The sequence below is a fragment of the Ornithorhynchus anatinus genome, chromosome 4, assembly GCF_004115215.2.
Source record: "Ornithorhynchus anatinus isolate Pmale09 chromosome 4, mOrnAna1.pri.v4, whole genome shotgun sequence".
Taxonomy (NCBI): Eukaryota; Metazoa; Chordata; class Mammalia; order Monotremata; family Ornithorhynchidae; genus Ornithorhynchus; species Ornithorhynchus anatinus.
Window position 1 is genome coordinate 8,304,549 of NC_041731.1, and position 27,875 is coordinate 8,332,423.

The 27,875-nt window shown below is 69.9% G+C and overlaps 2 protein-coding genes across 2 annotated transcripts in view; one reads left to right on the forward strand and one right to left on the reverse strand.

Annotated features, from left to right (window-relative positions):
• The window catches only part of BOP1 (BOP1 ribosomal biogenesis factor), a 35,937-nt gene that overhangs the window by 3,968 nt on the left and 4,094 nt on the right, over nt 1-27,875 (forward strand). Inside the window, exons 2-3 of the mRNA XM_029063306.2 lie at nt 1,135-1,365; nt 4,915-5,022. Coding sequence (XP_028919139.1) covers nt 1,135-1,365; nt 4,915-5,022 — 339 coding nt within the window. The remainder of the gene's footprint in view (nt 1-1,134; nt 1,366-4,914; nt 5,023-27,875) is intronic.
• SCX (scleraxis bHLH transcription factor) lies at nt 21,309-24,784 on the reverse strand. Its single transcript, XM_029063307.1, has 2 exons — nt 24,242-24,784; nt 21,309-21,416 (listed from the first exon to the last, which is right to left on the reverse strand). The coding sequence occupies exons 1-2, from the start codon at nt 24,782-24,784 to the stop codon at nt 21,378-21,380; spliced, it is 582 nt and encodes a 193-aa protein (XP_028919140.1). The 3' UTR covers nt 21,309-21,377.

Here is a 27,875-nt window from a genome sequence, read left to right on the forward strand (position 1 = left end):
CCCGCCAGGCGGCATACCCGCGACGGAGAGTCCTGGGGAGATTTCATCGCTGTGCCCTCTCGGTAGTATACGTTGATGCGGGTGTAAGTCTTCCTGATACCAAACTCTTGGTCCCTCGTTGGCCACAGAGGGCCGTCCAGTTGAAGGGATCTGTGGCGCTCTGAGGTGCTCATCCCCTCCCCAGCCAGCGGCTATTTTGCCTGTGTTCCTTCCTCCTGCCCAAATTCCTGGCCACCTTATTCCTTTGAGCAGGCAGATCTGACACCCAAGAGGGGAACTCTGGAGAAACTGCCCGCCCTGGAATCTCGGGACATCCAAATCCTGGTCCCACGGGCGAGGCCCGGGATCCTCAGATGTGGACGAGGCCGCGGATCCTCAGATGCGTGATCTTTGCCCAGGGCAGAGATGAGATCCCACCCTCACTCCTAAAAGTCTCTGAGGTTAGGGGAGCGGCCTGGTGGTAGTGAAAGCCTCAAGGGCCTCTCATCAGCTGGCTTTGTTGGTTCAAGCCCTGTAGCTTGGCCTAGTAGGAAGAGCAAAGGTCTGGGAGTCAAGAGACCTGGGTTCTTCTAGCTCTTTCACTTGCCTGCGAGGCCCTGGGCAAGTCACTTAATTTCTCTAGACCCCAGTTTCCTCATCTGTAAAAGGGGGTTCGATACTCGTTCTCTCTCCCTGCTGGACCGAGCCCCATGTGGAACGGAGACTGTGTCTGACCTGCTTGTGTCATGTCCGTGCCAGTGCTTAGTCTTGGGGGGCGGGTCACGTAGTAAGCGCCTACCAAAATTACTATGATTATTCCAATGCATGATTAATCAAGTGGGCAGTAGATGTCTTTGCTCTTGGAATCAGTCACCCTTTGCCCAATACCAAATGGATCGCAGTCTCCCAGCCTCGTAGTAATGATGATAATTGTGGTATTTGTTAAGCACTGACTTTGTGCCAGGCACTGTACTAAGCGGTGGAGAAGATAGAAGATCATCACAGGGTCCCGCAGGCCAGGGGAACAGCTAATGTGCTTCCCGCTCAGGCGCATTCTTTCACAGGGTTTCAAATGTAGGTGGTCAGTAAGTATCACTTATGATTGCCGCGAGAGGTTGATGGTCCCGTGCCTTGACCCTGGTGCTCCTTTTGCAGTTGCCTCTCTTCAGCCAGCTGGACCACGGCCGGAGCGATGCGGACAGCGAGTCCGACCAGTCGGACAGCGAAGAGAGCGTGTTCTCCGGGTTGGAGGACTCCGGCAGTGACAGCAGCGAAGATGAAGAGGAGGAGGAGGAGGAGGAAGAGGAGAGTGCCAGAACTCAAGCCGACCGTGGCATCAGTGTGAAGGACAGTTCGAAGGGCCACGCGGCTTCTCAGCAGACACAGGTAAGAGGGCTGATTCTCAGTTGCCCGGGAGGCATAGAGGTGATGGTCCAGTGTGTCTGTCTTTTTATGGCATTTGTTAAGTGCTTACTATGTGCCAGACACTGTACTAAGGATTAGGGTAGATTAAAGCTAAGCAGGTTGGACACAGTCCATGTCCCACGTGGGGCTCACAGGTGAGGTAACTGAGGCCCAGAGATGCAAAGTGACTTTCCCGAGGTCACCCAGCAGACAGACGGTGGAGTCGGGATTAGAACCGAGGTCCTTCCGACTTCCCAGGCCTATGCTCTGTCCGTTAGGCCGTGCTGCTTTTCTTTTGTTGGGTGTTATTTGGGGAACCGCGACCCGAGCACATGGTGGGGCACCCCTGGGTCCTCATGAGGTAGGTGCAGATCAGGATACCCAACCCCACCCGTGAGGAGAACACAGTTGCCATCCCTCCTTCACATTCCCAGCCGTGCCTTCACGTCAACCAAACAGTAGTATTGATTTATCGAGCGTCTCCTGTACGAGACTGCACCGGACAGCTCTGGAGGATACGACGGAATTAGTCGACGACTTGAAACCCTGCCCTCCAGGAGGGTTCCAACGGGCTGGAGTCCCAAGTGGAGGGAGGGGGTTGGGAAGTGGTGAAGGAGAGAGAGAGAGAGATCCTTCCCAGGAGGGCGGGGAAGCAGGTGGCCATCCCGGCCTCCTGGGCGAGCGGGACACACCCTGCTTTGGAGGGGGATCTGGGAGAGTCCCACCTCTGATATTTGGTCTTGGTTCATTGAGAGGACTTGGGGTCCGGCGGGGAGGGGAGCGGGAGACTCCCCCATAGCTCAGATGGGCATTTGCCGAGAGCTTCGGGGTTATGTCTCGAAGTTTTGGGGAAGGGGCCGGTCCGGGCTCGAGCCAGTTGATGGGGATGGAGGCAGATGGGGCGCCGGCCCCACCGGGCAGGGCGGAGACCACCCCGCCGGTAGGTTAAACCCTTCGGGGCTAAGCCGTGTGGAGCTTCCTGCCCGAGTCGTGGAGAGATGTCCCAACTCTGCAGAGTCTGCGTTGAAGGGCACTGGGTCGAGGGAGGGTCCTTAGGGACCACCTGGCCCGTTCTCTAACCTCCCGCTCCTCGGGGACGTGAGTAGGGGGCTGCGTCGAAAGTCACGGGGCCGGCCCCGCCCGCCCGGGCCGGATTTCAGATTCCGGCCCCTCCCAGTCAGGCCGGGCCCGGTCGGACCCATGCTCCGGCGGGGGGCGAGCGGGGCTTTGGAGTGCCGGGTCATCCTCTGTCACTCGGCACCCTGCTCTAGCAGGAGGCCGGGATGACCACCCGCCTTCCCGCGGCCCCTCTCTCCGTCACCCCGGGGGCTGACCGGAAGCGTCGGAGTAAGGGCGGAGACGGGATGAGCGAGGAGGCTTCCCGTGTCCGGCGGGGGAGCCCCCCGCCCCCGGACCCTGGGGGGGCGCCGCTTCCCTGGCCCCCCAACCCGCCTCTCCCAGCATCCCCTGGGTCTCCCAGCATCCCCTGCTGCCCTCTGGTGGAGTCTGGCCAGCGGTGCGGCCTGACCATCTCCCGCTCCTCCTCTCCGCTGGCCGGGTTCCCTCCCCGAGCCTGGGCCGCCCCTGGCGTCTCTCCCCGGGGCCGTGGCGGTCGGGAAGAGGGAGGTGGCTCAGCTCTCAGTCTCGCCCCCGGGAAGGCTCGGGCCCTCAGGACAGCCGTCCCCCTCTTCTTGTCCGTGTGCCTCTCGGCGGGCCCGGCTCAGACGGGCGTATCCAGGAGCCCCCCGTGCTGGCTTCTCCAGACTCCCCCGCCTTCCCACCGGTACTAGATTGGGCCACTGGCTTCAGGACGTAGAGGGAAGCTGGGGCCCGTTTGTCTGATCTCTGGTAGGGTCTAAAGGATCCGGGGGGCCCGTCAGAGCCCTGGGGCCACCCCCTCCTTGGCCTTCTGAAGTGCCATCCTCAGAGAAGCGACCTGGGGCCCGCCCGGGAGCTCAGCGGTGCCTGCCGGGGGCGAGGGACGGGGCCGGCGGGGCGGTGGAGCCCCCCGGCCGACCTCAGCCGAGACGTACCGAGGCAGCGCTTTTCTTCGCCCCGAAGGCGGGCGGGTCCCCGGGCGGGGACGTTGGGGGCATCGCCCAGCCGCCTAGGCGAACTCCCGGGACTTCCCGGGCCCGGGGCACCGCCCAGGCCGCGCTAGTCCCGTTCGGGCCCACGGGCTTCCGGCAGGCCCGCGGCGGGGGGCCGGGGAGGGAAGAGGCCAGAGACCTCGGAAACCGAACTCCGCCCTCGTCCTCTCCTGGAGAAAGACTTAGCCCCCTTCTTTCCTTATAAACCCAGAAGGGTGAACGCGGATTTCATTTTAACGAAGGCTTTCGTCTTCGTGGCTCCGGCGTGAGGCCTGCCGAGCCCCCGGCCGGGCGGGGGTCGGCGTGGGGGCCGGGGGTGGGCCGGGGAGGCTACGGAGGCCGAAGGTGATCCTTGCACAGTGAGGAGTTTACTACTCCCGAGAGAGGCGCGACGGGGGCTGTTTTTCCGATCGTTTCCTGGTTCCTCCGGCAAACCCGACCCGGCCTACGTCCCGCTCCCCACGCCCCAGCGGGGGGAGGGAGGGCCGGGAGAGGGGGGCAGTGGGAGAATCTGTTTTCCAGGGCAGGATCTGAGCACGTGCGTGCCTCTGCGCGCCCACTCCCTGACCTTCGGAACGGGTGCCAGACCTGACTCGGGAGGGACAGCGAGCTCTGGGTCCGAGCCCCGGCTTCGCCGTCTATCCGTGGCTGCCGGCGGGCGTGGGTGGGCGGGACTCGCTGCCATCGGGGCTTCCCGCCTTGGGGAGCGGGTCACCCCGATCCGGATCCGGGTTGGGAGATGATGCGCCCGAAGCCCCGACACCGGGGACTCAGACTCCGGGCGGGCGGGGAGGGGACCAAAGCTCCAGAAGGAACGGGGCCCGGGGCCAAGCCCCGGAAGGTGCTTCCTGGGCCTGGGTTGAGATTGTGTGCTCTCACAGGTGCCTGGGCTCATCGTGGTGTATGCGTCTAACTGCCGGCGGGGAGAAGAGAGGAGGGGGAAATGAGCCACCGCGCCGTCCGGCCCCCCTCCCGTATAATTTTCCGACGGCGTTCCCCACCTCCCCTTTTCCTTGGGCCGCAGCTTCCCCTGCTGGGCCCGAGCCCAGAGCGGGCCGGTCGTGCGGGGGCCATCGGAGAAGACTCCCGACAGCCGTTTTTTGACTTATCAGAATTTGCAGGAGAGTCTCGGGGGGGTGGGGGCGGAAGATTTCTAGACACCCCTACTCCGTTGGGTCTGTAATCGTCCCATCCCCAGTCCACCATCTCTGCACCCCCCAGGATCGGGGCGGGGGAGGGGGTTGGTCGGACTCCAGGGTGACGACCGGCACCTGGGGGAAGGACGACAGGCTCTGGGTTTCCTCCGACGCCATTGCCCGGGTGCCCGTGGAGCTGTCCTGGCCGGGCCCTCCCTGGCACAGGGCCACTTGGGCTCCTCCAGTGGTGCCGCACCGCACGCCCCGCGTTCCTCGATAATAACCGCTCTCCTTCCCGTCCCCAGGCTGCTGCCAGGCCCCGGAAGCCGGAGGAACCGAGCGCCCAGCGCCCCGCCTCCGCCCCGGAGCCGAAGAAGGAAGACGAGTACGCGGAGGACAGTTCCGACGAAGAGGTGAGACCCTCGCGGGGCGCCCGTGGTGATCGGTGTCGGGGTGCGGGAAGAGACGGCTGGAGGAGGTGGTGGGGAGTAGGGTGCCGCCTTCAGGTCCGCCTTTCTCGGTCCCCTCGCCGGGTCGGGGCGCGATCCTTCGTCCTCGACCGGAGCCGGGTTGGGGATCTTTAGCGCCTTAGTCTGGGATCCCGGCCTCCCGAAGAGGCGGGTCGTGGGGTGGGGGTCTCGTTCAGTGCGGTGCGCGCGTGCGGCCAGCGCCTCCCGTTAGGCCGGAAGAGACCAGCGGCCTCCGCCTGGCCTCCGGGCTTGGGGGCCTTTTTCGGTCTGCCCTGGTAAGGAAGCTGAAGGGCGGCGCGGAACTCAGCTCTTCCCAGGGTGGGCTCCCCGGGTGGGGGCGGGGGGCTGGGGTTGGGCCAGACCCCAGTAGGTTGTCCCTCCAGGTCGTCGCTGGGAGATTGCCGGGGCGTGACCTCGAGAAGCCGGGGCGAGCCTGGGGGCGGCGGAAGGGGATAGGGGGCCGGGGAGGGGCGGGGGCCCGCTCCATCGGCAGCTGGAGCCGAAGAGCCCCCGCCCCGAGATCTGGAATAGAGATTTAGGAGCTGGGAAAATCGACGAGTGTAGAAAATGTGCACTCGTGTAATGTCTGAGACGTTGCCGCCGGGTGGGCGGGAGGGAGGCAGGCAGGTGGGCGGGAGGGAGGGAAGTCGGCCCAGAGACCCTTCGTGCAGAAAGCCGAGGTGTCCCTTGCCTCGCTCGACCCGCGTCCGTGTCTGCGCCCGGACCCCCGGGGCGGGCTGCTTTAGGGAACCTTCCCCGACCCGCTCCCCCCTCACCTCTTTGACCCCATGCCCGCGTCTCGTCTTCGAAACGGCCCCGACTTCGGTGACTCGGGTAGGGTACCGGTGCTAGCTGCCTCGTCCCAAGCACGTTGGGTTGAACCGAGATGCCCCCAGGCCCGTTGGCTGTGCGCCCGATGGTCGCTCCGAATGGGGGGCCTAGGCAGGAGGTTCTGCTTTCGGTGACCTCCCCGAGGACACCCGGCAGGCAAGTGGTGGAGCCGGAATTAGAACCCGGCTCCTTCTGACACCTAGGCCGCTCTGCTTCCCCCGTGGGGCTGTCCCTCAAGGGACTCCCGGTCTAAGGAGCGAAAGGGAGACCGGAGTATCCCCATTTTATAGACGGGGAAACGGAGGCACCGAGGAGTCGGGACTTGTCCGAGGTCACCCGGCAGCGGCGCGGAGGCGGAGCCGGGTGTGTTAGGTCTCTCAACTCCCAGCCTCGCGCCCGCCCGGCAAGCCGGGGGCGCGCTCGTCACCGAGTCAGGGTACCGCCGGCGGACGGTCCGGTGACTAAGCCGACTCCGGCCCAGAGGCCCCGGTCGGCCCGAGTCCCGGCCGCGCGGCCTGCCGGGGAGCGTAGTCCGCCCCTGCGGGCGTCGCCCCCGGGGGATGAAGTTGGGTCCCAGTGGGCCTCTCCCCTCGGCCTCGTAGCTTCCGTCTTCCTCCTCCCTTGCCGGGCCGCATTCGGGTGCCCGCTGTAATCGGAGCCCGGGTCCCGTTCGGGCAGCTCCAGCCGGAGTCATTGCGTCCCTTCCGCTCTCCGCTTCTCCGCCCCGCCGGCGGAGGCGCCGTCGGCGGGTGGGGGCTTTTGAGAGGCCGGCCCTGCCGGGCCTCCCCACTCAGCCCTCCGGCCCCGGAGGGAGGGAGCGGGGGAGGAGCGTCCCCCTCCTCCCCCGGCCCTGCCCTTTCCCCCCTCCCCTCCTCGGCGCACGCCACCGTCCTCCTGTTCACTTGGCAGTCCGCCGCACGAGCCTTTTGGCCGCCCGCCCGCCAGCCCGATCCGGTCTCTGCCGTGTGTTCGGCGAACAGAGACAAAACAAAATAAATTGGTTTCCTGGCCGGGAGCGGCCGGGCGCACTTGGGGGGGGTGGGGCGGGGGGGGCCGGAGTATGAGTGCAACCCCCCTCCCCTCACCCCCCCCCACCCCTCCCCCGCCCGGCATCCCCCTCCCAAGGGCTCTGGCTGTCGGCAGCCACATCCTGTCGGCTACTTTTTATATTCCGAATTTTCTAAAATAGATGGTGATTGCACGTCGTGCGTTAGTCCGGGGGGGGGGGGGGCGGGAGGGGGGGAGGTGGAGGTCCGGCCCCCATCACCGGGTCCTCCAGATTCCCTTCGCTTCCCTGAGCCGGGGAGGCGCGGGGGTGGGAAGGGGGGCAGCTGGTCATGTGCCCTCCCCCATCCCTCCCCCCCGCCCCCCAGCCCAGAGCGTCTGGTCCTCATGCCCGGCCGCCCGCGGGGGGCTGAGTGCTGGTGCGGCCGCGCTGGGAGGAAGCAGGTTGGGGGCTGCCTGGGTCTGTTTCCTCCCGCGATGACTATTCCATATGTCCGGGCTAATGAATGACAGCGCGCTGACTGCTCCTCCGTGAGCCCTCACCCCCACGCCCGTTCCAGCGCCGCCTCCTTCCTCCTCCCCCGCCTCCTCCCGCTCCTCATCCTCCTCCCGCCACCAAGGCCGCACGACGGACCCGGGGTCGGGGGGGGGGGAGACGGAGGGGGCCGCTGAGCCCGGGGGCCGGGAGGGATCCCCCCTTCCCCGACCTTTCCATCTCCCCACTCCCTCTGGCCCCGGGTCTCCCACGTCCGGGCCGGCGGGGTCTCGCTGCCCCGTCTCGAATACGGACCGGCTCGAGCCGGCCTCGGTACCTTACCTGTCGGAGTAGAGCGGGTCTTTCTCCGAGCGCCCTGCCCCACGGCCAGGGGTTGGGGGGGGATTGGGGCGAGCTGCGACCGAGGTCCACCCTCCCCCGCCAGGGTAGGATCCTCGCCCTCTGAGTGGTGGCGGGAGGGTGGCAGGGGCTTTCCCTGCCAGTGACAGGGTGTGGAGGGACTCCCCACTCCGGCCCTTAGAGAACCCGGGCTGGGGGGTGGGAGTCGGGGCTCCCGGACGCGAGGGTCTCCCGCGGTTCCCGGTCGGCCACCCCCAAAATGAGGCTCCACTAGGTGGCCCCGGCGGCCTGGGCGACGGCTCCCGGCGAGGCCACCGGGCCAGCGTCGGGGGCCACCGCTTCCCATTCCTCCCGGCCCGCCGCCGCCGCGGGTACTGACCCCGCCCGGCGAGGCGAGGAGGGGGCATCGTCCGGTAGGATGCTCGGGGACGATTTTCCCTTCACCCTCCGCGGTCGGAGCGCGAGGTCTCCTCGGCCGGACGCGCGCTCGCTCTGGACTTCCTGTGCGGAGAGGTCGTGGCGCCCGTCCAGCCCGGGTGCGTCTGAGAGGGGCTGGACCGGTCGGGGTCCGTGCGTTTCCGGGCCCGCGCCGCGTCGGCCCCGAGGGGACGCACGGCGAGGGGCTGCACGGGTCCCCTCCGTTGCCGTCGGTCCGTCCGTCCGAACCGGCCCGCTCCCCGCCAGACCGGGCTGGCACGGCCACACGGAAAAACAGATTGGCCTCGGGGCGGCTGCTGGCACAGCGGGCGGGGAGTAGCCACGCTGCTATTCTGGGCCCTCCCTTTCCCCTCCGTCCCCCCCCTCCTCCCCTCCTTCCCCTCCCCTTCTCCCACATCCCCCAGCTCTGCCTGGGGGGTCTCGAGCGGCGAGAGGAGCAGGACCTGCGGGCGATGGGGCCCTCATTAAGGCGGGCCCGGTTCAGTTTCCGCCGGCCGTCCGTTCCCGTCCCCCCCTCCCCGGCGCGCCGGCCTCGGGGCCGGCGGGGCGGGGGGGGGGGGGGCCGGGGAGGGCCGCTCTCCTGGAAGAAATGACATCAGCGAGAGCATTGAAAGAGAACGCGTCTCTCGGTTGCGGTGGGGTGCGCGGGGGGGACCCGCAGCGCCTCCGACCGAGGAGTGGAAAGTCCGACCCTCGTTAAACGCCGTGGGTGTGCTCTTTGGCTTCCCTCCCCCGACCCTCTGAGCCCCAGCGCCGCCCCTCGGGGCCTTCCCCACCCTCCTCTTCCCCGGGAGCCCCGGGGCCGAGGGCTGGGAGACAAAGCCCCGGAGCAGGGGGACTGGGGACGGGCCAACCCGACGGCCTCTTCGAGGAGCAGCGTGGCTTAGTGGAAGGAGCCCGGGCTTGGGTGTCAGAGGGCGTGGGTTCTGATCCCGACCCCGCCGCTTACCAGCCGTGTGACTCGGGGCCAGTCGCTTAACTTCTCTGTGCCTCAGTTTCCGCATCCGTAAAATGGGGATGAGGACTGTGAGCCCCACGTGGGACAACGGGGTTACCTTATATCTACCCCTGTGCTTAGAACAGCGCTTGGCACGTAGTAAGCGCTTAACAAGTACCATCGTTATTGTTGTTATTTCTCGACCACCCCCCGGCCCCATCCGGTCACCCGGAACCCGGGAAAGAGAGAGAGGGCTGGCCCCGGGACCCACGGGGACCTTCCGCCTCTGGCCCCCTTCCGTCCGGCCTGCCCTCGGCGGGGCTGCCCGCGTCCAGTGGCTTCGCGCGGTTCCTCCCGAGGTCGGGGCACCTGTGCTCCCGCTCCCCGCTTTCCTCGTCCCCCGTGTCACACCCACTTCCGGACAGTCACCGCCCCGTGCCGCCCGAACCGGGGGGTCTGGCCGAGGGGAGGAGACGGGAGACCCTCTCTCTGCCTCCCCACACTCCTCTCCCCACAAACCCTACCGCTTCACAGACATGATCTCATCCAGCCTCCTGGCCCCCCGGGGAGGAGGAGGGCTGGGGGTGAGCGGAAGGAGTAGGGGGAGGCCTCAGAGATGGGGATTTCTCTCTCCCCTCCCCGCCCCCCCATCACTTTAGGGAAACTGAGACACTGGGCGAAGCAGGGTCGAGCCTCCGAGTTCCCGGGACCGCCACGGGTGGAGCCGGGAGCCGAACCCGGGCGTCCTGGCTCCTCGCCGGGCACCGGTCGTTGCCCCCGTCCCGGGCCGTGCGGCCGCTTCTCGGCGTGTGCAGAGCCTTGTTTTTCTAGGAAGTGCGGAAGAGGTCACGGGAGTTCGCCCGCCGCTGTGAACTTTCCCCGAGAAAGACTCATTTAGCCTAGCGGGGCGGGGGCGGGGAGCGAGAGGCTTTATTCTCGCCGCCGCCCCGCCGCGCGGTAGCCCCCCCCCCCCCCCCCCCCCCCCCGCCTTTCCCCATCCCTCCACCCTCCCGCTCGGGGGTTTCCCAACATCCCAGGTTGGGGCAGAGGTTGGGACCCCCCGCCCTGCCGGGCCCCGGGCCCCGCGTCCCCCGGCCCCGCGACCGAGGCGTCGATTCCGCCGGCCCTCCGGCCGTCGACGGTAGCAGCGGGGGGCCGGGGCTCTGGGGGCCGGCGGCCGTGGGGGCCGGCGGCCCCGGGCTCGCCGTCCCGCCCCGGGGCCCGGCCGTAACCGTAGATCCCGAGGGGACGCGGCCCCGGCCCGTCTGCGTGTCCAGGAACCGCGATCCCCTCTGCTCTCCAGCCAAATGCCGTTAATGGCTTCTCCCGGCTACCGAACCGGCAGCTGCCTGCAGCGCTGGCGGCCTCCCCCTGCTCCCGGAGCGGGCCCCCGCCTGGGCCCCCCTCCTCCCCTCCTTCCCTCCCCCAGCCTCAGAATGGACGTGTCTGCTCTGGCACGGGAAGCCCTCTCCGCTCAGGTTTCCCGAGCTCCGGGGCCCTCCCGTTCTGTTTGGGAGCCGCGTCGGGCTCCTATTTGCGTCTTGAAAATCACTCACATCCTCTGCAGCCGCAGCCATCCTCCTCCGCCCCTAACCCTTCCCCTCCCGCCCTCCCTAAGGTTCATGCCCTCTCCCCTGGAGTGAAAGCGTCGGTCCCTCTCTCCCCCCTCCCCCTCTAGCTCCCCTCCACCTCAACCCCTTGCTGGGCTCGCACCTGGAGAGGGGGCAGCACCCCGAACCTGCCTCGCCGACGTTGGCTCCGTCGCCGTTTAGCCGGCGTACCCCGGGGAGCCCGTGCCCCGACTCTGGCAGAGGCCCCGGTCGGAGGCCGAGGGGACCCGGCTCCCCGTGGCGAGCCACGGACGGACCCGTCTGTACTCGGGGGCCGCCAGTCCCGTTGCTTCCCAGGGAGGGGGCGTTGCGGGCCCGCCGGGCCTCCTCTTCATCGTCCTCACTTTCGTCACCTTCAGCCCCCGGGGCGTCTCCTCTTTGATTCTCCCACCCCGCCGTCCCGTCCCCGGGAGACCGGGCCCTCGTGAGCAGCCTTGCGACGGGGTCACCGGTCTCCTCCCTGGGAATCAAGGTGACCCCGGCCCAGCGGGACGGGGCCAGGGAGGGTGGAAGCGGGAGTCGTCGGCTGCTTCGGGCCGGGGGGTGGCTCGGGCGACCCGCCTGCCCGGCTGGATTCCCCCTTCCGTTCTCGTCCCGTCCCCCCGTCTCCCCCCCGATCCCCTTCAGGAAGTCTTTCTGCTTGGAGTGGCGAGGCCTCATTTCACTAAACCCAGAAACGTTTTGCACCGAAGACCCGTGGGCCGCCTCTTCTCGGGAGATCCCCCGAAGCGTCTCCGGCGGTTCGAATGCGGCCGCTCTCCTCCCCTACCGGCTAATGCCCGAGCCGTCGCGCGCTTGCGGCCGGGGGGGGGGAGTGGGGTTTGCAGGTGCGTGTCTGTGGCGGGACCCGTCCCATCTGCCAGACCGGCCACCTGTCGTTCCGCTGCCGAGGGGCGGTGTGGGTTTTAGAGCCGTTGCCTTCCATCCGGCCCTCCTCGCTCCGGCTGAGGGCACGGAGAGGAGGTGGCCCCGGGGAGCAAGGAGGCCGGTTGCGGGGTGGGGAAGGGGAGTGGTCCGGCTCCGCTGTACTTTGTGGGGCATATCGGTGTTTATCGAGCACCATCTGGGGCCCGGGGGGAGCAGGAGGGCGGCCCTAGGACCCCAGGCCCCACCTTGCCCGCCCCCGGGACGGTGGGGCGGTAGCCGGCGGAGAAGCCCGCTCTGATCGGGTGGAGGACTGTGGGGCGCGGAAGGGGAAACGAGGACGCCAACTCTCAGAGACGGGTTTCCGCCCCCACGTGCCCCCCGCCCGGCTCCGCCTGGGTCTCCCCGCGGCCGCCGTCCCGGGAGCTGGAGCGGGCCGGTCCCCGAGTTTGCCTCCGGGCTCGGGGCCTGGGAGTTTTCCAGAGGAGGGGCAGAGCTTTGGGGCGGGGCCGGCGCCGGCGGCCCGGGGATGCGCCGAGGGGAGCCAACGGGCAGGGCCGGGCCTCCGCCGGCTCGGGAGCTGAGCTCTCCTGCCGGGGCGCGGGGATCTGTGCTACAGGATGCCAGAACTCCAGGAATCTTGGATGGGGAAAAGGAAAGTTCCTTTGTGGGCAGCGGCTCTGGATGGAAAGATTGGGGGAGGGGAGATCCAGGGGGTGGGATGGGTGGCTCTTACGGGTTGTTATTATGGTATTCGTAAAGCAATCACTACGTGACAAGCACTGTTCCGAGCGCTGGGGTAGGTACACGTCAGTCGGGTCGGACACGTGGGGCTCACTGCCCGAGCGGCGGGAGCCGCGATGGGAACCCTTCTAGGGAAGGGGCCGATCAGTTGTGACGGTCGGGACGGGGCCGACCGGAGGGAATGAACCGGGGGCTTGGCGGCGCGAGTGCAGGTTCAGAGTGGCCGGGCGCCCCGCTCCCGGAGGACCCTCCCCCCCCCCCCCGCCCAGCCACCCTCCACCCCGACACCCGCCGTCTCTCCTGGGACCTGTCGGGGGCTGGGGGAGAGCTATTCCTGCCCAAGAGGGAGAAGGCCTGGATGGCGGTAGCCTGGGTGTCCCCGAGTGAGTCTGGGGGGGTGGAATTGGTCGGGACAAGGATCGGGGGTTTATCTGAACTGGGGTGGGGGGGGGGGGGCGCGGAGTCCGCCGACCGGGCCGCGGCCGACCCCGGCAACCCGAATGGCCTCTGGTCATCTGCCTGCCCGACTCTGACCCCGGCCCGCCCCGGCCCTCCGGTTCCCGGTCGGGAGCCGGTCCGGGCCATCCCCGGCCTCCGGGGCCCCGGAGAGTCCGACCCGGCGCCGCCTCCTGGCCTGCGGGTCACTGTTCAGACCGGCCCGGGCGGCGGTGGGCCGGACCGGAACCCGGGGCCCGCCGAATGGTGTCCGGCGGCCCGCGGGGGGTGGTCCGGCCACAGGAACGAACGCGGCCCGGGGAGCGACTACCGGGCCGGCTTCCGGGGCCGGCGCGAGCAGGGTCGCTGGGCCCCCGTGCCCGACCGAGGTCAGGGTTCCCCTCCCCCCGAGCCCTCCCGCTGCCCGGTGACCCCAGCCTCGGAGGAGAAGAGCCCCGTTGGCCTCTCGCCCCCTAGCCTGCGGCCCGCCAGATGGCTCGACCCCGGCCCCGGGAGCCCGGTCCCGCGGCGGTCACTCGCCGCCGGGGTCGGCCGGCCTCCCGTCGGGCGGGCTCGGGCCGAGCGGCCCGCGGCCGCCGCCGCCTCCCCCGCCCGGGCCCGGTCCCTCCTCCGGGAGCCACCGTGCGCCGTTTGTCAGAGAGAAAAAATCGCGGAGGCGGAATGGAAAGACAGGAGGCACAGGAAGGCGGTTCAGTCGTTAGAGACAGAGGCACAGAATTAACGTGCAGTGGGGGAGTTGGAGCGAACACTGCCGGCATTGTAATCGGAGAGGGGGCAAGGGAAAAGAGAGAGGGCGGCTGACCCCAAGCTCCCGGGGGACAGGTGGGGAGAGGCAGAACGAGGAGAGAGTGAAGGATTCCAGAGGTGGACTGGCTTCCTCTTCGGCAGACAGACACAGGGGAGGCGGGCAGCGGGCCAGCCCCATACCTGCACTTCCAATCTGCGGCCCTGACAGCTGCAGCCACTTTGGGGGGGCGGCGGAGGAAGAGGGGGCCGGGGGAGACGCGGCCAGAGATCGGAAAAATCACAGCCGACGGAGCGGCCGCGGCCGGCCCCCGCTTGGCCCTCCTCGGGCTCCGGGGCTTGAAACCGGAGAGGGGCGGGGGGCGGGGGCGGACGGGAAGAGGGAGAGCACCAGCGAGCGGGTCCGGTGGAGGCTTCCCGGGACCCTTGGGCTCCGCGGGCCTACCCGCGCATCCCATAGCGGGAGGGGGCGGTCCGCTCCCGGCACCCCCCGCGCCCGCCCCGCCGGCGGCCCCGGGACGGCCCGGGCCCCCCGCCCCGGTCGGGGATGCGGGCGAGCGAACGTCTCGGCCCGGGGGCGAGGGGAGGGGGCCCCCCGGGGGCGGAGGGCCCGGGGGGAGGGAGAGAAGCTCGCGGCAACTAAATCAGAGGGAGCGGCGGCCTGCGAGCTTGCACCCGCGGGTCACATGTGTTTCCTGGCAGCGCTGCAGGTGCTGAGCGGCGGCGGAGGGAGGGAGGGAGGAGGAAGGGAGGGAAGGAGGGAGAGCGAGCGAGGACCCGGTGATGAATCATGTGGCGAGAGCGGCAGCTCGTTCTCCGGGCCCCGGGACAGGGGGTTGATAGCCGAGGCCCCCGGGCGCAGAGTGTTTCCAGGCTGGGCCGGGCCCCGGGGAGTCCCCGGGCCGGGGCCGGGGATGACGACGACCGTGGCGGGACCGGTGCGGAGGCCGGAGAGTCAGAGGGGCCGTGGGCCCCCCGCGCCCCTCCCGCCGTCCCCCGATCCCGTCCGTCCGCGGCGAGGCGAGGGGACGCCAGCGGCGTTCCCGCCGCGCGGCTTCTTCCTCTGTCCCCCGCGGGGTCCTCCCCACCCACTTGCCCCGCGTCCCGCTGGCCCGGAGTCGGCCGGGCCGGGATCTAGACAGCTACCGAGCGCGGCGCTGCCGGGAGCAACCTGGGCTCGCTGCCCAGGGCCAGCGGCCCTGCCAAGCTGCAGCCGTCGGGGAAGGGAGAGCGGGCCCGGGGCCGCCGAGGGCCGTGAGCCGCGGCTCCCCGAGGGAGCCGGGAGGCGGCGCCAGAGTAGTCGGGGGCGGGCGGCGGCGGGGAGATGTGTGCGAGAGGTCGGTCCGGGCTTTGTCCGGTTAACCAGGATCCCTCGTCCACCCCTCGTCCCCGCTCTTCCCCCTCAGCTCCCGAGCCCTTCTCGCCGGGCTCCGTTCGCCCCTCACGTAGCCACGCCAAGGGTCCCCTGAGGCCCGAAGAGGGCTCGAACCCTAGAAACCGTCCCAGGCCCCGGGAGAAGCCCTCCCCGTCCCCAGGCCTCAGGTCCGAAGGCCCGGCAGGGTGGGGGTCTCGAGTCTGGAAGGAGCAGCTGTGGGTGGGGGTCGCAACAGCGGCAGGAAGGAAACTGGTTCGGCTACAGGAATCGTCCTTGAGCCCTTCCCGCCTCCAAAGGTCACAGGACGTATCTGGCCCGATCGAGGCGGGGTCTGACCTTAGGTCATTCCCAGTCCAGGGCGTTACGCCGCCCCCGCCCCTCGACCGCCAGCCTCTGCGTTAGAGATACCGAGAGCAGTGGGGAGGGTCTTCTCTGCCTGCCGGGGCCATCCGTGGAGAATTTTCCAGCGGGAACAATTACTGTACTGTTCGTTCGGCGCTTGCTGCGGGCCAAGCTCTGTACTGAGCGCTGGGGTACATACAGCGGAGGCAGATCAGACCCAGTCCCGGCCGCACGTGGCACTCACAGTCTAAGTAGGGCCGGGGGAGAACAGGTAACGCACCCCCTCTGTACGGAGGAGGAGACCGAGGCCCGGAGAAGTTCAGAAAGGAAGTTGGGGGAAGCTATCGGTCGCCATCCTGGTGGGGGCACTTCGGGTTGGTCAGGGCCCGGAAGGTGCCTCGCGCTTCTCTAGCCTTGTTCACTCGAGCCGGGGGGCGGAGGCCCGAGGCAGCCGTCCTCGGGCATCCGTGATCTTCGCTCGGGTCTTCCCCGGACGGACGCAGTAGTTACGGGCCCGGCCCCGTCTTCGTCTTTCCCTTCATCCTCTTGGGGTGTCGACTGCACCCCAAGATGGGAGAGTATCCCTCGACCTATCACTTTTTGTTCTCGTCTCTGTTCATCGGTCAATCGTTCGTATTTATCGAGGGCTTACTTTGTGCGGGGAACTGTACTAAGCTCTTGGGAGAGTACAGTGCAACCACATTAGCAGGCGTGTTCCCTGCCCGCAGCGAGCTTACAGTCCAGAGGGGGAGTCAGGCAGTAATGTGAAACAGAATTTGTTCAGAGCTTTCTGTGTGCCAGGCAGTGTATTAAGCCGTTGCGTAGATACAAGATCATCAGGTTGGACCCGGTCCCTGTCCCACGTGGGGCTCCCAGTCTTCATCCCCGTTTTACAGACGGGGTAACTGAGGCACAGAGAAGGTAAGCGACTTGCCCGAGGTCGAAAGCAGACAAGTGGAGGAGCTGGGATCAGGACCCAGGTCCCTCTGACTCCCAGGCCCGTGCTCCGTCCATTAGGCCGGGCTGCTTCTCACGTCGCTTTTACCCGGTTGCTCGTTATTTGAATTTTCGTAGCCCTCTCCTCTCCCCCGACTCCGGCTTGGGGGGTCCGGGGTACGGAGCACGTAAGGGAGCTCCGACGCAGCCTGTCAGATTAGTGTGCCCTTCCTCCTCCTCCTCCTCCTCCCCCCTCCCCCTCCCCGTCTCCGCCAGCTGTGGGCTCCTGCAGGATTAAGGGGAGGAAATCTGGAATTGGGTTTCTCTCCGAATTGAACCTGCCATTATAATGTTTTTTATCCTGTAATATTTCTATCAGATTGGACGCAGCCCCCTTTCTAGCCCTTAATGGCTTTGGCTTTGAGAATTTCCTCCAAAATTACACCGCCGGCTTCCTGCTTCCAGGGGTCCCTGGAGCTCGCTGCCGTGCAGAAGGGCTGGGCAGAGAGAGCCCCGGAGCGGGATTGCGGGCCTTTCAAACCCCGGGTTTCTGGATGGGGGGAGCGGGCGCTGAGCCAAGGGTGCTCCCGGAGGGGTCGGTCCCCCAGCCCTGGAGCCCCGGGGGGGGGTCCCCGCCCCCTCGGAGGGACCGGCCGCCGTCTCGGCCCGGGTTCCGGGGGCCGCTGGGGGCAGGAGGGGACGAGGAGGGAGAAGAGGGGAGAGAACGGCCCGCGGACGCTCTCCCCTCCCTCCCCCTGAGAGGCCTCTTCCCGCCCAGCCCGGCGGGAGAGGGGAGCCAGGGGTCTGGGGGGGGCCGGCGTGTGGCCAGCGCCTTGCGGGGCGGGGGCGAGGTGCTTCCGGGCCCAGGCTTGGGCCCCGGGGCCTCTCCGAGTTTGGACTCCGCCGTCAGTGACTCAGTCCCCGTAGCCCGTCCGGGCGCTGAGCTGTCTGGACACTCCCGACTTCTCCCCGACTCTGTCTCCGGGGGCGGGGCTGCGCCGGGGCGAGGGATGCCCGCCCGGGGCCGGGGAGTGGGGGCCGGGGGCAGAGCCAAGCCCCGGGCATCGTCCTCCGCACGGCCTCCCCCTCTCCTCCCCGCCGACGGCCTCTCCGATGACCCGGAGGCTGGCGCTCCCTCTCCCACTGCCCTGACAGTTTCACCCATTTCCTCCTCTCCGTCCCCACTCCCGGCCCCGCTTCTCCTTCCCGTCTCCTTTCCGTCCCTCCCCTCCCAGCTCCACCCTCCGAGGGAGCCGCCGGAGGCCGTACCGGGACCGATACCGGGACTCCGGGGTTCTAACCGGGAGCCGGGCAGGGCGGGCTGTGCTTCCTTTCCCTGGTGCCCCCGGCCCCCGCCCTCTCAGCCGGCTTGGCCTTTCTTCTCGATTGCCAGGCTCCCGGGCAGCTCGCTAACCTAACCTATAATCGTCACCTGCGGCATTTTAATGGGCGGCCAGCTGTGCAGAGCTCGGGGTGGGGGGGAGGGGGCCCGCCCGCCCCCCGCTCCCACTGGCTCCGTTTTGCCCACGCTTCGGTTTTTTGATCTTTACTGCTTCCCGTTCGTCATCCGTTGCGGGAGGTGAAGGAGGGAGGGTCTGGTCCAGCACCCCTGCCTGTGCGGGTGTGCCCCCCCAACACACACATGCTGTTTCTCAGCCCGGGCGTGGGGGCCCGGGCGGGAGTGACAGGGAAGATGGGGCCAAAGGGTGGGTTTCGGCGAGACCGCCTCGGCCATCGCCCCGCCACGGGTGCCGCCTTCCGTGTTCCGGCCGAGAGGCCGAGCGCTTCCCCTGGGGTTTTGTGACGGCGTGGGGCGGGTGGGCGGGCGGCAGAGTGGGGGGCCGCCGCCAGACGCGGGTGCCCGCTCAGGTGCGCTGCCGGCTGCCCCCGGGGCCACGGGAGGCGGTGACCTCAGGTAGCGGCGGAGAGCGGGGTCTGCGTGGGGTCCGGCTCAGGTTGCCGCCGCGGTAATGCGCTCCAGATCCGTGACGGAGCCGGCCGAGCCCCGGTGACCCGGCGGGGCGGGGGGGAGGAGCGAGGGGGGAGGGGTGACCGGAGCTGACCTCGCCGGGGACCGTCCTGTCTGAGGGTGGGGGGGGATGGGGGGGGGCGCCCGGTCGGGGAGCAGCCCGCCGGACTAAGGGCTCGGGAGAGGACGATATAATCGAATGGGTAGAGCCGATCGATCCCCGCCCCGTCGTCCCCGAGGCCGCTGTGGCCCTTGAGCTCCCGGATTGAGTGTCGGGGCCCCTCTCCCCGAGGCTCCTGGAGCCCTTAGAAACCTTCCTCTCTCCTGATCCCGGGCTGCGTATCCCAGGGGAGGAGAGCAGATCAGGGCCTCCCCAGACTACAGCCCCCACAGCGTGGGTACGGTGTCGCCGCTTCCCTCTCTCTCTTTCCCTCTCTTTCCCGAGAGCCCCCAGGGCCCCAGTGGCGGGAATTAGGATTCCCAGGTGAAGCTCGGGGCTGTGGAGATGGCCCTCGGGCAGCTGCTGGGTCCGAGTCCGGGGCTCTCCCATTTGGTCTCCCAACACGGGGAGGTGACCGGATCCTCTCGTGGCAGACGCGCTCTCCTTCCCGCCGAGGACGGCGCGGCCAGACCCCAGCTCTCGGCGAAGGTCGGCGTCTCCTGAGCGGCCCCGTTGGCCGGCCGGGGGTGGGACGGGGCGGCCGGCGCGGGGCGTAGGTGGGGCCGAGCCCCGGCGAGGAAGAGGGCCGCCGCTCCTGGATCCGGCGAGACTTCCGCCCGGGCTCGGGCTTCGCCGTGAGCCGGGAGGTTGCGCGGGGCTTTCCCCGGGTGGGCACGGAGCCAGCCGGGTCCCTCCTCTTCCCCCGTCCCCGTCGGACACCCGCCCCCGGGACCGGAGGCCCGGGCTTCGGGGGGATGTGCGGATCCCGGAGATCACCTGTGATTTCACGGAGCAAAAATGTGGTGGAAAATGAAGTCCAGCGAGGAGCAATCATCCAGCTCAGGGTAATTGCCTCCCGGCTCCACGCGGGCGTCCGCTCATCCCCCTGGCACCGACGGGAAGACGGAAATAACTCCGGGAGCCGGCCCAGCGGACGCCGGACGTGGCTGGGGAGCCCCTTCTGTGGGGAGGGGGAGGTCAGAGGTGAGGGGCTCCGCCTGCCCGCCCAGAGCTCCGGGGATGGGCGACGACGACAGGAGGGGACCGGGCGAACCGGCCACGAGCACGAGGGGGACCGGAGTCCGGAGGAAGTCGGGGAGTCGGAGGCGGATGTCTGGGGTCGAAGGAGAGGGGGGCTTGCCAGGCAGCCTTGAGCCCCGAGTCTCGGTCGGGGCGAGGCGCTCCCTTCTCCAGAGGGTAAGCACTGTTCTAAGCACTGAGGTAGATACAGGGTTATCAGGTCGTCCCACGGGCTCACGGTCTTCATCCCCATTTTTACAGATGAGGGAACCGGGGCCCAGAGAAGTGAAGCGACTTGCCCAAAGTCACAGAGGAGACAAGTGGCGGAGCCGGGATTAGAACCCACGTCCTCTGACTGCCAAACCCGTGCTCTCTCCACCAAGGCGCGCCCGCTGCTTCGGGGGCCGAGCTTCCCCGGGGACTCCAGGAAGTTGGCCTCTCATTCCCAAAGAGAGCAGCCACCGAAAGAGGGAAGGGGTCGTTGGGGCGGGGGGCAGAGGGAAGGAGGCTTAGGGGGCTCCCCCATAGATGGGTAGTCCCTAGCCCTGGGGGTTGATGTTTCTTGATTTGCAGAATTTAGCTCCCAGTTGTCTCCTCCGCTCTGGGGCCCCGTCTTCCTCTTTCCCTGCGGCAGAGATGGTCCACAGGAGACGGCTGGGGCAGCCAGCTGGGGGAGTCTGGAAGCTTCCACCTCAACAGAGGCCCCGAGGCCCACCTGCACCCTACGATGCCTGCCGTTCCCCCTCCTCCACGTAGGGCTTCCGTGTCTCCCCCCGTCTGTCTGGCCTCCCGCCTGACCCTGACCCTCGGTGGTCTCCTCGTGTCGTTGGCTGTTTACCTCCTTTTCCCTCCGGCTCGGGCCGGCCCGCGGCGCCCGCCACGCGGGGCCTCTGGGACCGCACGTCCACTCCATCTCGCTCTGTCTCCGTCTCCGGGTTGCCTGCCCACCTGTCGTTTTCACGTCACGCTTCCCGGCCTCCGCTCCCGCTCAGGACTCTCGGCTGCCGTCGGGTTTCTCGCGTCCTCCCTTCGGAGGGTCGGTCCCCCCGGGAGGTTGCAGCCTCTAGGCCCCGGGGGTGCAGGGGGCCGTTCTGGGGGCCAGGGAAGCTCTCGGGACCCCGGTGGATCCCCCCGACCCCGCCAGCCGGGCTTGGACTTAGGGGGCTTCCCAGTCTCATCCAGAACCAGCCCGAAGGACCTGACCGTGCCCTTCCCGCCCGGTCTGGGGAGGAGATCACTGGCCACCCGTTTAAACCTCCCCTCCCTTTTGTCCCTACCGCTCCCCACCGGCCCCCGGGAATCCACGCGGACCCCAGACGGGCCGGGACGGGCGAGGGCGGAGGCCAACCGGAGTGAGGGGCCCGGACCCCGGCGCTCCCGAGGCCACACTTGTGCCTGGAGCAGAGGACCGGTAGGACGGGGGCCCGGGAGCCACCCCGTGGGGAGACGCTGGCACCTGGACCCGTGGCGGCATTTCACTTTTTTTAATTAGACAACGTACCCAGGCGTTATTGCATCAATGACATGAAACACCAGCATGCATTGATTCAGCAAGGAAACCGGGTCGGGACGGTAGACGTCGGAACCGTTCTCGGTGCCCGGCGAGGGCGGGGAGAGCGTGGCCTCCAGCTCTGCCCCGTTTCTCCTGCCCAGCCAGGAGTCCGTCGCCATCCCCGGGGCCGCCCGCTCCGCTCCCGGGGAGGCGGGGGCGGCGTCCCCCTCCTGCGGCTGAGCGCGGGGAAAACTCCCGGAGCCGCCTTGGGCTTTGGGTCCGAGGGCGCCGGGACGTTCCCGGAGGCGGGGCGCGGGGCATCCCCGGGTCGGGACGCGGCAGTTCCCGAAGGGCCGGGCCCCCGATGCGGCGGGTCCCCGGGGGGCCGAGCCCAGGAGGCGGGGGGTGCGGCGGGGTCCGTGGGGGCGGGGGGCGCGGAAGGGGTGTCGGCCCGCTTCCTTCCCACCCTCTGCTTCCTCTCCCCGCCTTCCGCTCCTCATCGTCCGCCTCCTCCTTCCCCCAGAGTTGGTTCTTGGTCTCCTAACTCCGGATCGCGGTCTTCCTGTCACGGTCTTTACTCTGGAAAGGAAGTTGAGAGCCGGGTTAGGGATCTCAGGGAAAGCGGTGGGGGGGGGGGGGTAAGAGACAGGATGCACGGGCCTGGGGTCAGGCCGGGCCCAGCACCCTTGTACCCCTCCCCTTCCCCAGCTTCGCCTGCTGCGGGGCGGGGGGGAGGTTGGTGGCGGGGAGCCTTCCGAGGATTCCCCTGCCTCTCCCTCGCTCATACAGACTCCGTTCCGCCTCGTCTCTTGTTACCACGGTTTGCGGTGTGGGGGGGCGGAGATCGGGGAGCGTCGCGGGGGTCGTGGGGGCCGACAGAACAGAAATTGTAAAATTAAATTTCCCAGATGTTCAGGCCCCAGGAGCCCTCGCGCTGTCTGGAGAGGAAATGGGGATTGAGCAAGGCCGTCTTGTCTTTTTTCCCCTCTCACCTTGCCTTTCCGGTGCCACGGGAACCGTGCAGCGGGAACCGTAAATTAGCGGGCTCTGAGGCCGGCCCGCCTCCTTGATGCCAGGGAGGGCCGGCTGAGGCCCCGGGGCCCCGACATCTGGGGTGGAGGGGCGGGTCCAGCCCCGGAGGGTGGGGGTGAGGGGCTGGGGCTGGGGGGTGGGCACGGAGGAGGACCCCGGGGTAGAGAGAGCGGCGAGGCGGTCGAGCGGGACGCCGGGGAGACGGCCCCGGGCCCGAGCCCGTGCGCTCCCCTGCTCTGACGCTGCCCTCTGGGGCCCGTCCCTCCCCGCATCTCTGCCACCGACACACTAAAAGCAGACCCGCGTCGAGCCTTGGACTCCGGGCTGCAGATGGAGGCCGTTCCCCAGATCCGTTCCCCTCGCTTCTCCTCCTGCTCACCCGGGGTCCCCCAATCCGACAGCCCTCTTCATTCCGTCGGTCCGTGATATTTACGGAACCCTCCGTCACTGGGCGGAGCACCGTTTTAGGCGCCGGAGAAGGTGCGGTGCCGTAGAGTTCGTAGGCACGATCGATCCCTGCCCAGAAGGAGCTTACGGGAAGACCGCTTCCAGGGTCCGCCCACCCACCTGCCCGCCCCGGGCCTGGGAAGGGCCGATCTGGAGGCAGGACTCTGCCTTCCCCGTCCACCCGAGGATCTCCCCCGGGGCTCCCCGTCCTCTGTCCCGCCTGAGGAGCTTCCCGGCTCAGGCCCTCCTCCCCACCGACCCCCAACAGATCCATCGCTTTCGATTTCGCCGCCCGTCGACCCGAGCCAGTGGCAGCGATGGGTCGTCCCCATCGCTCCAGGCGCAGCCCGGCTTCCCCGGGCTGGGGTTTTGTCGGCGGAGGAGCCCAGACCCCGGCGACCCCAGGGGCCCCGCCGCTGCCCCGGCAGCTCCGGAGGCTCTCTGGGCTCCTCTCTGGGGACCGGGGATTTTGAAGCGAGAGGGGTCGGGGCTGGGGTAGGGTTACAGGTGGTGGCTGGGGGAGGCCGTCCCAGGTCTCCTCAGTCAGACCCGAGGGTCTCGGAGATCGGAGAGCAGCCGGATTTGCGAAACCTGGCCTGGCCCCGCTCCCACGTGCCCTTTCGTCCCCCCCCCGTCGTATTTATTGAGCACTTAGAGTGGGCAGAGCGCTCTGCTGAGCGCTCGGGAGAGGACGATACGACGACGATACCCTCTCCTCCTCCTCCTCCTCCGCCCCATCCCCCCTCGTCTGTCCTCCTTGTCCTCGTCTCCCCTCCCCCCATCCTCTTTCTCCGCCCCTCTCCACTTCCTCCTTCCCCTCCCCCTCTTCTGACCGGGAGGTGAACAGGAGGAGGGAGTGGACTTTGGGGAAGGCAGAGCCCGAATTTCAACTCCGTCTCCCCTCGTGGCTCACTCGCCCTCCACCCCTCAGTGCCCGTAAATGTGCGTGCGTCCGCCCCGCCTGCCCCTCTCCCTTCCCCCACCGGACTAACGCTGGTGTTGGCCGGGGGTGCTCAGTAGAGCCCGAGGCCGAGCTCTTCCCTCCAGCGTGGGCCCTGCCTTTGGGGAGATGGGTGGATGGGGGACATCCATTTTCTACCCTCCGGGGCCGGGGAAGGGAGCCCTAAGGGAAGGGGCAGGCAAGAAGAGGCTCCGGGCATCCTCAGGCAGGGGGAGGGGCCGGGCTGTTGGGCAGGGGATTGGGGGGTGGGGGGCAGGACCCCCCCACCCGAATCTACAACCGACGACCGGGGCTTCTGCCGCTTGCGTCGTCGGGGTGACCTGGGGGTTGGCGGGTCAGCAGTGACGACGGAGGAGCTGGGTTGGAAGGAGGGGGTGCGTGCTTAGGGGGGAAGCCCGGGCCCCGCTGTGACCGCAGGGCAGGGGTGGATCCTGGCCCCCAGCGTCCGGGGAAGGCAAACCGGAGGTCGGTCGGGGGAGCCGCACCAAGCCCGGCCGACCCTCGGCCCCGCTCTCCTACCCCGGAGCCGCTTGGTGGGCGGTGGTGGGGAGGGGGATGCATCTGGCTTGAATTTCGCCGCTCTCCCAGGCCCGCCGCTTCCTGGGAATCACGGCCGTGCCAACGGGACCGATCGCCCCCTCCCAGGAGTCCGCCCCCAGTCCCGGGGGCCGGCGACGGATGGGGCGGGTACCCTCCGGGGGGCCGCCGACCCCGTGGCCGGGCCCCGGCCCCGACCGGGACCCTGTAATCCGGCGGTCTCCTTCCTGGGGGTCTAGGCCTGGACCCTCGCGGGGCGGCCCCCTCCTCCGCCGGGCCGGCCCCGGTCCGGCCCGGCTCCCCCGCGACCGGGACCGAGAGGACCGGCGGTCTTCCTCCCCCCCGCACCCGGCACGCACCGCGGGCACGCGGCCGTCGACGTACGTGCGAGCGCCCGGCCGCGAGGCCGGAGGCCCCCGGCACTCACCAGCTTCCTCTGGTTGCTGAGGCAGAAGGTGCAGATCTGTTTGGGCTGGGCGTTCTCGCCGTCCCGGGGGGCGGGCGGGGGGCTGCCCCCGGCGTGGTGGAAGAAGGTAGGGGGCGTGTGGCAGGGCTGGCCGTCCCCGCAGGCCTCGCCGACCAGCAGCACGTTGCCCAGGTGGGAGATGTAGCTGGAGGCCAGGCGCAGCGTCTCGATCTTGGACAGCTTGCGGTCGGCGGGCTCGGTGGGGATGAGGGTGCGCAGGGCCGTGAAGGCCGTGTTGACGCTGTTGGTGCGGTCTCGCTCGCGGGCGTTGGCCGTGTGCCGCTGCCGGGGCTCCCGGCCCAGCCGCCCGCCCCCGCCGCCCGCCTTCTTGCCGCCCGGCCTCCGCTTGCCGGCCTTGAGGCCGAAGCCGTCGGCGTCCAGGAGGTAGGGCTTCTCGTCGGAGCCCGAGCTCTCGCTGCCGTTCTCCTCGTCCTCCGACAGCATGCTGATCTCGGGGTACAGGTAGCGGCTGGGGGGCGCCGAGCGCAGCAGGGCGAAGGACATGGCGCCGGGGGGCCGCGGGGGCGCGGGGAGGCCGGGGGCGCCGAGCGGGACGCCGACGACGGCCGCCTCGGAGCGGCCCGGGCCCTCAGCGCCGACCCCGGCTCATGCCGCCCGCCGAGGGCCCCGGGGGTCGGCCGGGGGTCGGCCGGAGGGCCGGAGCCGAGCCGGGGATCCTCTCCGCGGCGGGTGGGGGGCCGGAGGCGGGCCCCGGCGCGGCGGGAGTTAAGTCCGGGCTCTCACGGGGCGCGCCGCCGGCGGTGGCCGCTCTCCGCGCACATGTGCATCTTAAGAAGCGGAGCGTGGCAGGAGCCGGGAGCTTTATAGCGGCGGCGAGAGCCGCCGGCGCGGGTCAGCCTGGCCCCTCCCCCTCCCCTCCGCGGCCACCGCGGCGTCCGCGCGGGCCCCGCCGGGGCTCCCGCCGCCGGCCCTCCGGGGGGGCGGGCCCCGGGGTCGGGGTCCCTCCCCGCGGGCCGGGCCGGACGGACCCCGGGGGGCTCGGGGGGGGGGGGGGGGTCCGGGCTGGGGGCAGGGGTGGGGGGGCTTCCCCTTCTCCCCGGGGGAGGGGCATGGTATCCACGCCCAGCCCTCCCCTCCCCTCCCAGCCGGGGAAGCGGGGAGTCCTATTTCAGCAGGGCTGGGGGGAGACCGGCTTCCGCGGCCGGCGGAGCGAGGAAGGGAGGCCCGGGGTTAGGCCCCGGGAGCAGCCGGGGAAGAGCCGGCAGCGGGGGGAGGTCGTGAGAGCCCCCTCCTCCCCCAGCCCCGTGCCCAGCGGGGCCGAACCAACCCGGCCAAGGGGCGGCGGCCTGGGGCCGGGGCCACCGAGCGGGGCCGGCGGCGCCCGTGTCTTGGAACCCCTGCGGGGCCGAGTGCCCGGGGGATCGGATCGCTCGGCGGGGTGTCGGGGGGCGGTTAGTCGTCCCCGAGCCCCCGCCTCCGCCCGGCATCGCCTGCGCTCACGGCGTGGCCCCCCGGGATGTCCCGGGCCGGCCCGGGCCCGGGCTGGAAGGTGGAGGGGGAACAGTGACACACTTGGGAAGAGGCCTGGGCCTTTAAAGGGCTCTGCCCCTCTCGCCTCTCCCGGCTCCGCCCGGCCACCGCCCTCTGGGCCGTGCCGGCGCCCGCGGCGAGGCGCCCGGGGACCGGACCCCGGGAGGGCGGTGCCGCCCGCCCGCCCTCGGTGAGCCCGAGTCGGGGCCCCGGGCGGGTCGGGGCGGCCGGAGCCGGGGAGCACCCGGGGAGGCGTCCGGCCGGGACCGAGGAGGCGCCGGACGTTCTCCGCCCGGGCCGCCGTCCCCTCTGTCGGCGCCCTCTCGCAGGATTCCCTCCCCTCCCCTCATCTCGTTTCTCCTCTCCTCCCCTCTCCCGTCCGTCATCCGCTCCCCCGGCTCTTCTCCGCCCACCCGCCGAGAGGCGGGTCCCCGGGCGCCCCGTCTGTGGGGAGGGGCGGGTCCCCGGGCCCTGCCCGCCGTCATCCCTGGAGTCCTCCGCCCGGCCCGTGGGCCGTGGGCCGTCTCGGAGGAGGCCCCCGGGACCCTCCCCGCGGAGTCTCCGGGCTCCCCTCTCTCCGCCCCTCCACGTGGCCGCTGTTGCAGGAAGCCGCCGGGGAAGGAACCCTTTAACCGGGGGAGCCGAGGAGCGAGCGAGAGCGAGCCCGGCCCGGGGATGGGGCGGGGGGGGGCGGGGAAAGGGGGACGGGGCGGGCTGGGGTTCGGATGGGGGGGGCGGGAGGCGGGAGCGTGGGGTTGGGAGCCCGGCCAGGAATGCTCGTCTCGGAATGCGGCTGCCGTCCTGGCCAACGGAGCGGCTTCCAGACGGGGGCCGGGGAGGCGGGGGGAGCGGGGAGAGAGGTGGTGACGGCAGCCCCCGTGCGTGGTGGGTGGGGGGCGGGCGGGAGAGGGGGGGATCCCTCGGCCGGCCTCCGTGCGCGGCGAGGGGCCGGGGGCGGGGAGGGAGTCTCGTGCGTGGAGCCCACGGCGCCCGGGGAAGTCCAGCCTCGCTCCCCTTCCGCTCCTCCTCCTCCCGCCGCCCCTGCCCTCCCGGGCCCCCTTGGCGTCTCTCTCGGGGTCCTGCCCGCGGCCGCCCCGGGAGCCGGTCGGGCCGAGCCGGACGGGGACCCCCCCCCCAACCCCCGGGGCCGTTGGCTGCCCGGGTCCGGCCTCGGGGCGGGGGGCCGGAGGCCCTCCCTGGGGAATCCTGGGGTTCTTGCACTCGGTCACCCCCCTCCCCCCCGCAACCCCCTGTCTCTGTCTCTCTCCCCCTCTGTCTCAGCCCAGGGGAGTAGCTCCCGCCGGGTGTTTATGGAGACCAGATGGTGGTGCCGGGAGGCGGCCTCTGGCCTTGGAGTGTCCCGCCCCGGGCAGCTCACACCTCCCTCCCCGGGGCCGTGGGGCGGCGCAGGCACCTGGCCCTGGAGCCGGGGGAGGCGGGGGCCTCGCCCCCGGCGGAGGGGCCGGGCGGCAGCGGGTCGGGCGGCAGCGGGTCGGGCGCGCCGCCCGCCGGTCCGGTTGGAGGGGGCCGGGCGGGGGTTGACGGGCCGGGGCGCGCCGCCCGCATCCCCCGCCCTCCCGCCGACCGGGCCGAGCCGTCCGGGGCCCGTCGGCGTGCCGGGAGCCCTGGCGCGGGGTGCCAGCCGCATGCCAGGCGGGTGAGCGAGCGAGCGGTGAGGTCACCGGTGCGGCAGCCACCGCCCGGGGTCCCGGCCAAGGAATCCACAGTCGGCGGGGGGAGGGGGGCGGGCTGCGGGGCTGGCTCCCGCCCAGTGGAAAATGTGAGAGCCGGGCGTCAGAGGGACGGCGGGACGGACGGAGGGGGCAGCCCCACGGCTCTTCCTCGCCCGCCCCTGAGAGCGCTGGGCTCTGGACCGCGCGGCGAGGGACCGGCCGGATTTGGGGAGGGGTCGGCCCCTGAGTCCGTGCGTGTAGCCCGGCCCCCGCGTGACAGGAGGAGCACGAGGGCCCTCCGGTGCCCCCTTGCCCAGTCGCCCCGCCAGCGGTCATCTTGCCCCTCGAGTCGCGGTCGTCTCCGGGCGGGGCGGTCCGGGATGGGGCGCTCGGGTCCTGTGGGCTACCGACTGCCGGTCCCCCTCGAGTCT

Excerpts from the sequence above, each read along its gene's own strand:
- SCX (XM_029063307.1), bottom strand. The coding sequence starts at position 24,784 with ATGTCCTTCGCCCTGCTGCGCTCGGCGCCCCCCAGCCGCTACCTGTAC. Across the intron at positions 21,417-24,241 it reads TCAGCAACCAGAGGAAGCTG|AGTAAAGACCGTGACAGGAA; the intron begins GTGAGTGCCGGG and ends CTTCCTTTCCAG.